This window comes from Myotis yumanensis, unplaced genomic scaffold (genome assembly GCF_028538775.1).
Source record: "Myotis yumanensis isolate MYYU_CA2020_CCGP unplaced genomic scaffold, mMyoYum1.0.hap1 SCAF_10, whole genome shotgun sequence".
Taxonomy (NCBI): domain Eukaryota; kingdom Metazoa; phylum Chordata; class Mammalia; order Chiroptera; family Vespertilionidae; genus Myotis; species Myotis yumanensis.
The window spans coordinates 50,393,673-50,406,741 of record NW_027223761.1 but is presented as its reverse complement, the minus strand read 5'-3'; the positions used below and the strand labels follow the sequence as shown (position 1 = coordinate 50,406,741).

The window sequence follows — 13,069 nt, the reverse complement described above, 5'->3', positions numbered from 1 at the left end:
ATTTAGTTTATTCATATTTCTTTTTACACTGCAGCGCCCTCTTCCCAACTTAGTCCAGCTTCTTATATTTTGCAATACATATTTTTTCAATTACAGTTTACATTAAATATTATGTTGTCTTAGTTTCAGGGGTATAATACAGAAAGTGTCATTTTTTTTATCAAGTGTTTTTTTTTTTTGTTTTTTTTTTGCCTGATGGTGAAGACTGTTGGAGAGTCCATGAAGAAACCTCATCATCATAAGTGACAGAAATGGACCATCAATCACTCTTTTTAAAATGGGAAAATACTTTGATTTCATGACATAGCCTGCATTACCACCATTTTGCGATGTGTCCAATTATCTCCAGGGCATTGAGTCAGATAGAATATATGGCATATTTTGTAGTCAATGTTTTAAGTAATGATAACATAAAGACATAAAGATTAAAAAATGAGAAGAACACAGCATCTCTTTCCTTTACTGTATATGTTCTACTTGCTGCATTTACCATGCAGTAGCATTAATAAGTTTATACCAAATTATCTTGGATATATTTGAATATTTTGAATCATTTAGTACAACTTTTCCCACAGAAATCTACTGAACAGTCTTAAAAATAAAAATCATAGATTCAATTTTTTTGCAATTATTCTCTTTCTCCAATTTCAATTCATCTATCTGACTTAGTTTTTGGCTTGTTAAGCATAATTTTTCTTCAGTTATCTTCATACACTCTCAGTGTGTCTTATCCTCTCCAGCCATTAGATGCATCTTGTTTCTTGTACTTTGAAAGAATACTTTTCATTTTATAGCCTTTTATTATGAACTGGAGATGACTTGTGTCATCAGTGTCTCAGGGGTAGAAGTATGTGTGTCTTCTGTCAATCCACCTATCGTGGCCGCCACCTCAAATGTAATATTACATTGCTTTATGGAATGGACAGGAATCTAGAGTGAGAGTCACTGTATGATTATACCTCAAAAAATAGAATAATAATTACAAGGTTGCCATAATAGGCCTTTGAGGTGTTCTTTAAAAAGCTCAGTGTGTCCAGGGACAATTTCAATGACTTTGGTAGATACAATTTGAAAGTCCCTTTTTAAAAAACCAAGCAAGTAATTGTTAATAGCAGAGGAGAGCACAAATGGCACAGGATGCAGAGTTAAAGGAGTTGGATATTGCATTTTGTTTTATTTCTGCATTGTTTTTACTCTATGACTTAGGGCAGGTCTTGATTTTCTTTGGATATGTGGGCACATGCTAACTTATTTATTTTCCAGGGCTGATTTTAAGAATCAAAGGATACTTCATGAAGATGCTTTAAATATTAGCTATTACTATATAGATATTCATTTTTTTCAATATCAAAGCAATACCTACTTGAAAAAATATCTGTTCATTTCCTCTCCTCTCAAGTACTATATTTTGTTTGTCTTTATATTCTCTATAGCATCAATGTTATTGGATGGTACCTCACACAATATCAAACAATGGCTAAATATAGAATCAGTTATACTTATTGATGGTGGTTGGTTATATGTTACCTTTCCATGATGCATGATGCAGAAAAATGGGTAATATTCAAATAAGGCACATTAAAGTTGGATGTGTCTGGGGGGAGAGGGGCGGTGAGGAGCAGGTCATAAAGACATAATTTGTACTGTGGTTGTTGGTAAATATTTTCCAACCAGATTTCCAGGGAAGGTGGGTGGGAATGGAAGTTCTGGTTTAGGATGTGATAGTTTATTTCCGTGGTAGAAATGCTCCCACCATTATTGATTTCGAGTTACCAATGTGGCGTCCCTGCAGGTGGAGTTGGAAAGAGATTTGAGTAGTATACCATTGCATAGTATTTTCAGAATACAGATATAACAGATGTAAATAATTTCAAAAGCATAGATACCAGTAAAATATAGTAAAACAGTTAAGAATTAATTACTGAGTTTTGAGTACTTAGTATTTTTGTTTTTAACCTAATTTATTTAAATGTATGTTTATAAAAGTTAATTTTTAACAATGACATGCTTATCAGTCAGATCACAAAATTCCTAAAAATGTGAAAATTGGCTCTTACGAGGTGGTTATGGGCTGGCTCTAGCAGACACAAATATATTCCTTTATTAGAGATAGTTCTGATATTTCACTAAAACATTATCCACAATTTATCATAGTTTTGAATTAAGCATAAAGTGGGTTTTTCTGTAGTTGTGGCAGAAATTTTATTTACTAAAATATTAGGAGGTGTTTATGAAGGAAATTTTAAACTTATTTCCCTTTTTGATGGCTCCTGTCAAGAATTCAAATATCGTTATAAATTGTATACTAAACAGGGTATAGGAAAAAATAGGTTTTCAGTGTTTCACATACTCACGACTGTAAACTTACTTTTGCCCAACCCTATAGTAAGAGATTCACTACTTTATATATGCAAGTAAAGTAAGTAAATAATATTTTAGATCATTGCTACAACTATTAGTTCTTGCCAATGAAGGATAAAAATGAGGCTTATAATATGTTATAATAGGAAGTACTATTTTCTTGATGACAGTAATTCTTAGCACAATTAAAGTACATAGGTTTCATTTACTTTTTATAGGGCTAACACAGCTCATGTAATCCTAACTTAGAGAATAAGAATTCCTCACCCCTGTTCCTCTAAGAAGAACTATACTCAAACCAAAGATGATTCTTACCACCTATGTAATTTTTCTTTTTCAAATTTTCTTATGATACATATCTTCTTCCCTATTCTTCTTATCTTTTTGCCTGAGTCAGGATAAGAGATTTCATACTTTAGCCAGACCTGAGCTAGATCCTTGGTCTAAACCCTTAAAACTATTTAAAAAAAAAAAGACTATTTGGTACACTATATGCAAAAACTGTTATTTTTAAAACTATAATGGATTTTATTTTAAAGCTAAAAATGATATATGTTTAAAGTAGAACCAAAATTATAAACAATAATTTAGTTTTTAAAGTATCATATTATTATTGACACATACTACAAATATTTGTAATAGTTATGTGGATGGATAGACAGATGGATGAAGGTAGGAAGGAAGGAAGGAAGGGAGGAAGGAAGGAAGGAAGGAAGGAAAGAGAAAATAAATACATAGATACAAATATATGGATCGATATAGTATATAAAACGTTCACCATTTTACACATACAGTTATACCTTCTATTTCATTTTGGATAACATTTTTCTATAACCACTTTCTTGTGTATTAATTATAAATACTCTTTCTTAATATTTGGAATATTATATCATACAAACATGTGAAAGAACAATCACCTTAACTAATTTTTGTTTGCATGTTTTTCTCCAATATTTGGTGTTATGAATATCAGTATGTTAAATAGCATATGCTAATTTTTGTGTTTATCTCTTTTATTGTGATATAAATGATATATATTAGTTTCAGGTATAATATATATATATATATATATATATATATATATATATATATATATATCTCAAATGATCACCACAATAAATCTAGTTAACATCCATCATAATACATAGCTACATTTTTTTCTCCTGTGATGAGAACTTTTAAGATCTTTTTTCTTAGTAACTTTCAAATGTACAATATGGTATTAACTATATTCATTGTGATTATTTTTTTTAGTTTGATACAAATATGTGGTGTTTTGGGTCATAGAATATGAATATTATAAAACTATTTTATGTGTCCTGTGAAATTTTATTAAGGAAAGTTTTATACATTCAGTGATATGACTGATGTCACTGGCTCATGCCTGCTCATGCCCCCTTGCATCCATGTCTACGAGGAAAACCATGCCATTGGTATTATAGGCATCAAATAATGTCTGCACATAATGAAGTAGAACTTTTCATGTGATATATCAAATATTCTTGGCCTGTGAGAAAAAAGATTGGGTTTTAAATCAGGCATTTAACAAATGCTAACAGTGAATGTGGTCAAGTTGTTTAACATCTATGAGGTTGTTTCCCCTACTGTAAAGAATATAACTGTCTTGAGCGGTTTTGTAAGAATTATAAATAATGTATGCAAAGTAAACCATACAAAGTTGGGTCTGGGTTGATGATAATTATAAAGTCTAGGAATAATGCCAGGAAATACTACAATAAACTGAGTTGGAACGACAGCTCTTCTCAGCAGGTGAAATCAGTGTTTTAATGACCTGAGGTTGCCAGGAGCTGGACTCCACTTCTCACATCAATTCTTAAAGTGCTTTTATGAGCCCACATCAATCCTTTCATAATTGTAGTATCATTCAACTCACTATAGAAATCCACTGATCACTCCCTTGCTCTTTTAAGAGGTGATTAGGGCAATGCTGTGATGCTCACTGGAAAAGGTGAAAATGATCTTCACAGTAAAAAATGCATTATGAAATGAAAAAAATAATTGATTTGTCCATGATTTATAACATTATATATATTTAATTTATGTTCACTAAAATTGATATATATATTCAAATATAATTTGGAAACTATATATGCACATTTATAACTTAAGTGCCTCTAATACTTATTGATCAGAATTTAAACAAAATATTACTTTTGCTTAAATTTTGGATTATTTTATGTGGAGACACACCTGTTTGAAAGCATTTGCAATGGAATGCTTTTTATGATATTTAAATTTTAAAGTAGTTTGCTCAGGTATACATCCTTATGTGTATAGGGATTTGCCTCTTTACCCCACGCAGCAACTGTTCTGATCTGGTTCTTTGTAATTTCTTATGTAGAGGACTCTGATAAGAACCTAACTCCACTCCTGGTATCTAATTTATTTGGTCTCAAATAAATCCTCTACCCCAGGGATGAAAAACTGCCCCTGCCACCACCAGGGCAGATCTAATCCCCAATAGTGTTGTTTGGTCAGGAAGAAACTTTAATATTGACCATTGGAATTTCAATACATATAAGAAAGGAATGCATTCTCCAGATCACCATTGATCAAACAATCCCTGATTCTTTCCCCATTAGCAGTACCTACTTAGTACACAAAGATCTAATTTTTTCATCTCTATACTAAACTGTCACCAGAGTATTCCTTTGGTTATCAAATTTGATCAAGCTAATTTTCTTCTCAAGAATACTTCCTGGCCGAAACCGGTTTGGCTCAGTGGATAGAGCGTCGGCCTGCGGACTGAAGGGTCCCAGGTTCGATTCCGGTCAAGGGCATGTACCTGGGTTGCGGGCACATCCCCAACCTGGGTTGCGGGCACATCCCCAGTGGGAGATGTGCAGGAGGCAGCTGGTCAATGTTCCTCTCTCATCGATGTTTCTAACTCTCTATCTCTCTCCCCCTTCCTCTCTGTAAAAAATCAATAAAATATATTAAAAAAAAAAAAAAGAATACTTCCTGGTTCCCTATTAGCCTCCTATACATTTTTTTAAAATATTTTTTTTTATTGATTTCAGAGAGGAAGGGAGAAGGAGAGAGAGATAGAAACATCAGTGATGAGAGAGAATCATTGATCTGATGCCTCATGCATGGTCCCTACTGGGGATCCCACCCACAACCCAGGCATGTGCCCTGACCTGGAATCAAACTGGGACCTCCTGGTTAATAGGTCAACACTCAACCACTGAGCAATACTGGCTGGAAAGCCTCCTATACATTTTAACATGTCAACCAGTCCTTTATCTATCTTTAAACTTTTTCCTCAGGAAGAAAAACAAGCATTTATTGAGGACCTGATGTTTTACAGACATTGTGCTAAGGACTTTGCATTAATGTAATGTTTTTGGTCCTCATAATAATCCTATATTAAAAAAATAAAGAAATAGAGTTTAAGAGAGGTTAAATACCTTTGTCCAAGGACATAAACTAGTAAGTAGCAAAGCTAGAATTTAAAGTAGTGCCTACCTCATTTTAAATATTTTGCTTTTTTTCACTGTCCCAGTGGAAAAGAATTTGGGATCCTAAAAGCACAAAGAATATATGAGTCATGAAAAAGAATCAAATGAGTCATAGTGATAAATTGAATGTAATATGTTGCATAACTATCATGTTGACTTTAACAAGTTAATGAAGTAAGACAATGGACAATGAATAACATATTAGAAAAACAATTATGCATTTTAGGAATGATAGAAAACTATGGAGCAGTTACAAGAACAATCATTTGGAGATAATAAAATACAAAAGAAACCAGAAAACCAGGAAACACTTATGAGCTTGAAAAGAACCAATGAGAAAAAATACATAGGAGGGTGCCTTCGGCCAACACAAATGGCTTCCTGAAAGCAGCCTGAGTCTATAAGGGATAGAAGATTAAAGTTGTGGACAACATAAAATGTACCTCAAGATAACAGGCTCCATTAGCTGGATATGCTTTTTAATTTAAGTACAAGTAACTAAGAATGAATCTTTGAGAACAGAAAACCATAAAGTGGTTATGTGCCACCAAAAAACACTTATTTTTTCATTTACTAATAAATACTTCTTTTTTTAATTGAAGATTTTTGTTTCTTTAGATCATTTTATATGCAGATGACAATTTTTATAATGAGATTTTTATTTTCAAAATGGAGATGTACAGCTGAGAAATTAATAGTTACTCTTCCTTTCTTTTAACAACCATGTAATGAGCACCACCAGTTATAAGCTGGGATAACTCTGTGAGTCTTATAAAGATGAATAATAAGACAGCCATTAATCACAGGGGCTAACAATCCATCAGGGATGCAGTATGTACAAATGCATACAGTGCCTACCATTAATGTTCACTAAAATTATGCTACAAAAGGCATTTCATGCGTGATATTGAGAATTGCAGGGGCTAAGAGATAGAAAGATAAATTTGACTTTGGAATATCAGGGAAGACTTCATGAGGACAGTAGATAAAGCAGTATTTGTTGAAAAGCAAGGAAGAAGGCCAAAATTCAAGCTCTTCTCCCACTTCCAATCTGTTGTTTAAATTTTCATATCTCACTTGACCCTCCTCATTTATAAATGAGACTGAAAACTGCCTTATTGATGGATTGCATATCTAAAAATGAATTGCATATCTAATAATAAATAAATTTTTAGACAATATAGAAAAATCTTGTTCTTTTAAAAAATGTCTTTATTGATTTTTAGAAAGGAAGGGAGAGGGGAAAAAGAGATAGAACATCAATGATGAGAGAGAATCATTGGTCAGCTTCCTCTTGCACACAATCTACTGGGGATTGAGCAGGCAACCGAGGGCATGTGCCCAGAATGTAAATCAAACTGGTGACCTCTTGGTGCATGGGAAGATGCCCTACCACACAGCCATAACACCTTGGCCATTGGTTGATCCTTGTATGTGCCCTGACCAGAAACTGAATCCACAGCTTTAGCATATCAGGGCAACACTTTAATCAACAGACCTACTTGACCAGGGACTTACAATCTCTTGATTTAAATTTTCTATGGATTCAGAAAAAAGAAAATAATGTACTGAGAAATGTTGGAAGGATTTTTCACATGGAAATACTGCTGTCCAATGGATTTTTTTAGCAAAGTCCAAGCACAAGGCAATCAGATAAATTTGAATTTAAGATAAAAGTCAAATATCTTTTAAGAATAAGTATGTCCCATGTTGTATTTGGGAGATAGTTATACTGAAATGCTATTTGTTTTTCATATGAAAATCAAACTCAATTGTCGTCCTATATTTTTGTTTAATCTGGCAACCCTACCAGCCAGCATCCTATGACAATATGACTCACCCGGGCAGCGGGTTTCTCTTCAACCCCCAGAATTACTACTTATTGGTGCTGCACGTCTTTAGGACTTAGATTCATCTTTACTCAATTGTCCAAGTATCTTATCCATTTACCTTTTTCCGATGGAACAGGGTATTTCCTCTGAATCTCACCCTAGCTCTTCTGGGCCCCAGAGTTTTAGTTTTTTTTTTTTTTTCAGTTCTTTTCAATAAGAGATGGATCCTCCCATGTCAAATTAAAAGCAAGATCTGCTATGAGTTAACAAAAAGAAAGAAAACTAAAGGCCGTTTAGATAATTTTATACCTTTGTGAGCAAAATACCTCAGCAGGGCCTATACCTGTTGGCAACAGGGTCTGTGCATGGCAAGAAAAGGTCCATTTAAAGAAACTGGAACTAATCAGCACACAGTGACTGATAGCAGCACCTCCCTGAGAATATAGTGTGTAGGACAGATTATCCAGAACTAGAGCCAAACTGATAATTTCTACTTTTGAATTAACTAGAACTGTCCACTGGATGGCATTATGCCTGACTTGATTGCACACACTGATCACTTGTTCTCTTTGACTTAGAATGAGACATCCAAACTCCTTCCAAAGTTAGCTTTCTCTCAGTTTTGGAAGAGCCACCTTAGCCAGTAGGAAACTCCTGGTCTCAACAGGCATATTATTCCTCTACCTTATTAGCCACGTACTTGCATCTGCTTTTGTGATGTCAGGACACAAAGGAAATATCTGTATGGGGTGACCCATGAAGAAGTAAAAGTAAAGAGTTTGTATTTTCAACTGGTAGGAGACTGGCTTTGGAGACTCTTCTTGGAGACACACTTCAGGGACTCACTCAAAGGAGCAGGCTCCAGAAACCACTTATGACTTACATGGAGCTTGGTTTTTGATGAGAGTCCACAGCTGATTTTCACTTGAGGAACCTGACATTAGATACAGGAGAAGGTGACAGGAAAACTGGACGTCAGCTGCCCACTGGAACTCTTCTTGGAAGCTCCTACCAACTTCCACAAAGAGGGAGGCCTGAGCAGACCTCAGCTTCTCACTTTTCCTCGCTCCTGGAGGATCACACTGACTGAAGAGAGTCTCTTCTGATAGACACCTTCACTGCACCATGGCCTTTGCTGCTTCCCTGGCCAAGCATCAAGCAGAGGCCAGCTGTCCCATCTGCCTGGATTACCTGAGAGACCCAGTAACCATTGCCTGTGGGCACAACTTCTGTCCCTCCTGCATCCAGCAGCGCTGGGAAGGTCTACAGGGCACCTTTCCCTGTACTGTCTGCCTCCACCACTGCCCTGACAGGAGCTTGAAGAGGAACACCCAATTATGTTACATGACTGAGATTGCTAAGCAGATCCCCACCTCAGGGAGCCAGAAGAAAATGCAGGAAGAAATACCCCTGTGTGGGAAGCACCATTAGGTTCTGACCCTGTTCTGTGAGAAAAGCCTGGAGCTGTTGTGTTCCCAGTGCAAGGGCTCCTTAGACCCCCAGGATCAGCCCCTGTCCCCCATTGAGGAAGCTGCAGCTAGTCAGAGAGGGATGCTCAAAAGGTACATTGGGGTCCTCACTAAACACCTTAAAAATGCTGTAAAGGTATATAAACACCAACGTGCAAATATTTTGGCAGTGAAGAGAAAGATGAATAAATGGAGGAAGAAACTAGACTATGAATGTAACGATCTTAAGTATTCCTTGGAAATAGAGTACAATGAAATTGATAACGATCTACTTATAGAAGAGAATAATGTTGAAGAAAAACTAATCGAAAATGGAAGGCAAATTTCATACCATATGTTCAGGCTAAGCAATCGGTTAAGTGAAATAGAAGAGAAGTGTTTGCAGACAGATGAGGATTTACTCACAGGTATTGAAAGTATCCACAACAGCTATGAAAACATAGAGTCTCCGACCATCTTTTCATATAAATTAAAGAAAGCGATATTCACTCTCCCCCCACATTACTTGGGCCTGCATAAAATGATCCGCACATTTCAGGCAGATTTGACACTGGATCCAGAAACTGCCCATCCAGACCTCATTATCTCAATAAATAGAAAACATGCGACATATAGGATACCAGATCGTCTTCTTAATCCCCAGGCACTTATTTCTTACCCAGCTGTCCTGAGTTCTGAGGGACTAGATGCTGGCAGGCATTTTTGGGTGGTAACCATAGGAGTCACAGGTGAATGCTCCTTGTGTGTGTGTAAAGAATCCTTCCCCATAAATATTCTCATATCACCATCGCCAAGCAATGGCTGCTGGACTCATACATTTGGCCCTTTCTCTATTCCAAAAGAAAAGATTGGTGTTTTTCTGGACTATGAGTTGGGAGAGGTTTCATTTTATAATTTGATGACCTGCTCATACTTGTACAGAATCACTGCTGTCTTTACAGGAAAACTTATGCCTTATTTCTCCATTGCATCTTCTTCAGAATCTTTTACCAGTATCATCACAGTCTAGTGATGACAAATTTGAAAGAAATTTTGTATGTGCTTAGTTGTTCCCTTGTTATTGACAGGAATACTTATAATAAAGATTCTGATTCCAGTTTTGATGTTTAAATGTTGCAAGTTTTTAGGATGCACCCTTCTCCTCCCTGACCTTAAACCTGGGAAAGTTGATGAGAAAGCCTAGGTGCTCCATCTTGGGGGTAGAGGGAAAGTGTCAATCAAACAAGCTTCTGCCAACATCATCCAGTACCTGCCATGAACACCACAAGCTAGTCCCTTTCCCTGTGCTCCCAGTCATTTTGGGACCTACTGTAATATCCAGCCTTCTCTCCATCCAAAACCTCATCATGTAATAAAGGTTTTCATACTAAAAAAAAAGAGTTTGCATTTTCTCAGCTTATATTTCTAGACACTCTCCTAGTCAAAGGTCAAACTTTGATGGTATAATAATCCCTGATTAGGCTGAAACTGAAAGATCCACCTGAGTACTTTGGGACTAGGGAAGAAAGCCAGAATATTTCTCACCAAAGCTGTAATATATGCAGTCAAGAGGACAAAGAAGCCTCCCATCTCAAAGACAGGGCTAGAGTTCAAGCTGGGAAGGTGATCCCAAACAATTCTTCAAAAGAAAAATACTTAAGCAAGGACAGCTTGCTGAAGTACAGGTTCAGATTTGGGAAGGAGAGTCCAAGAAGTGGAAAGTAAGAGATACTAGGGATTAAAATTAGAAAAGGGAAGTCAAGGCCATTTAGATTATTTTCATATTTCATTGGGCAAAAAACCTCAGCAGGGCCTTTGCATGTCAATAGCAGGGTATTTGCTTGGGAAAAAAGGTCCATTTAAGAGAACTGAAGCCATACAAAGCTTATATCCATTAGCTTTCCATTGCAGTTTCTTACTCCTTACAGGTTCTAGGCACAAGGGATCTTTCTTGAGCAACATTTCCACAGTAGCATGTATAACAGTGTAGTACCTGAATCCAGATTGTGTAGGTCTAACCTCAGCTCTTTCACTGGCTGTTTGTGTGGCCTTGGGAGATTTATTTAATCCCTATGCCTAGTTGCCTCATCTGATTGATGTGAGGGTTGACTATATTGCAAAGTGTTGACATATGAGAACTGTGTAAGTGCTAGCTGCTATTACTAATCTTATTATTAATTACTGTTATTATTTGGTCAGGAAGAGTTTCCCATGTCATCACCCTGTGCAGTGGACACATGGGCAACACAGAAGGGAATGGATGCTTCATGAGGGTCAGAGGTGTGTAGCACCATTTGAACAGCTTTGCTTCTAACATATTTAATCTACACAGCCTTCAAGAAAGATAGATAGCATCATGCCTATTTTGCAGATAAAAACACTGAGGCTTAGAAAGGGAAACTAACTGGGTGCAGGTCATCCAGCTAGAAGGTGACGGGCTCAGCATACCATCACTCAGTCATATTTGAAGGCTTTGGTTCATGTCACAGTGCTAGAAGGATTCTCGGAAAGTAGGCATTTTAACACTTTCTTGACTTTACAAAAGCAGATGTTTGTCTCCCTTTGACATACGTCCATGTTGTCTTTTACTAGTATAAGGGCATCTCTTGGTGCTGAGTCTAAGAAAACAGCCTGATTGAATAAACTATTAAAAAGACATTAGAATAGAGGGCAGGCAGGAGGTTTGAGGAGTTCAATGGTTATGGCTGCATCCTAAGTGCTAAGGACTATAAAGGTACAAAAATGACCTGGACCAACCACAAAAGAGCTCATAGCTCCCTCTGTAACTGACAGTTACATTTCAGAAACACACACACACACACACACACACACACACACAAAGAAAAATATTTGGAAGTTCCTGTTTTCCTTATGGACCCAAGCTTTGCTCTGAACACACATCTCATATATATTCAAGACATTATAAAATCAAAATATTGTATAAAACATTGAAGTTGGTACTAGAGAGCTGTAAGACAGGGACATAATCACTATAAAGAGATTATTTATTTCCTATGAATGGAATCACATTGAATGCCTGAGGCAGAAAGAGACATGAAGAACTGTTTAAGTTTCCTTTCCTTTTATGGAGACAATCCCAGTGCTTTGTTTTAATAGGTAATTGCATATCTTAAGTTAGAATTACTTATGTCTTTGTTTTTCATTTGATGACTTACAAATGAGACATGTTTAGGACAGAATACATCCTATGAGAATCCAGTAAAACATGTATGAGTTTCCACTCACTACTATTACTGTTAACTACTGCTGCTAGTACTAACACCGTATTGTTAACCTTATATAGTACTTTCTATGTGCTGGGTACTTTGCTGAGTTATCTTATTAACTCTGACAAGAGCACTTCAGGTGAAGAAATTGAAGCTTAGATTATTAGAAGAATCAAGATTGTTCTCCTGGTGGAACAGTTCATCTCTTGAGCTCTCTCTAGGAGTCAAATTTTGGCTCTACCAAATTATCTAAAAATTACTTTGGGTAATTTGTCCCACACTGAACTTCCATCTCCTCATCTATTAAATGAAAATAATAGTGACTGCCTCATTAGAAGTGTTGCTATAATATTGTGTGATATAATCAAGAGAAAGCATTCTACACGAAGAACAAATGCTACTTATTATTATTGAATGTGATCTATCTTAGGCCCCAAAGCTTTGTGTGACATAATTAAGCAAAAGCAAATATCCCACAAAAGTTGGGTAAATGAAGCCCGGTTACAATATGCTAGCTCTAAAAATATCTCTGCCAGTGCTTCAAAAGATAAGCAAAACACAAAATTGGAGCAGAAGTCATTTTGAAACTTGATTGGGGATGAGGAGATAGGTCAATACCAGAGACCTGCAGGAGCTAGGATGAAGGCTCTGGAGGGCACTCCTCCTTAGAGGGCAGTTTGAGTCCTTGCCTGGCTGTGGCACTGCATGTCACCAAAGCC

The 13,069-nt window shown here is 36.2% G+C and overlaps 1 protein-coding gene across 1 annotated transcript; it reads left to right on the top strand.

Moving 5' to 3' along the window:
- Window positions 1–8,800: 8,800 nt before the first annotated feature.
- LOC139018222 (tripartite motif-containing protein 60-like) lies at window positions 8,801–10,153 on the top strand. Its single transcript, XM_070426879.1, is given in 1 exon segment — window positions 8,801–10,153. A coding segment is annotated over 1 exon segment (1,353 nt).
- The last annotated feature ends 2,916 nt before the right edge of the window (window positions 10,154–13,069 follow it).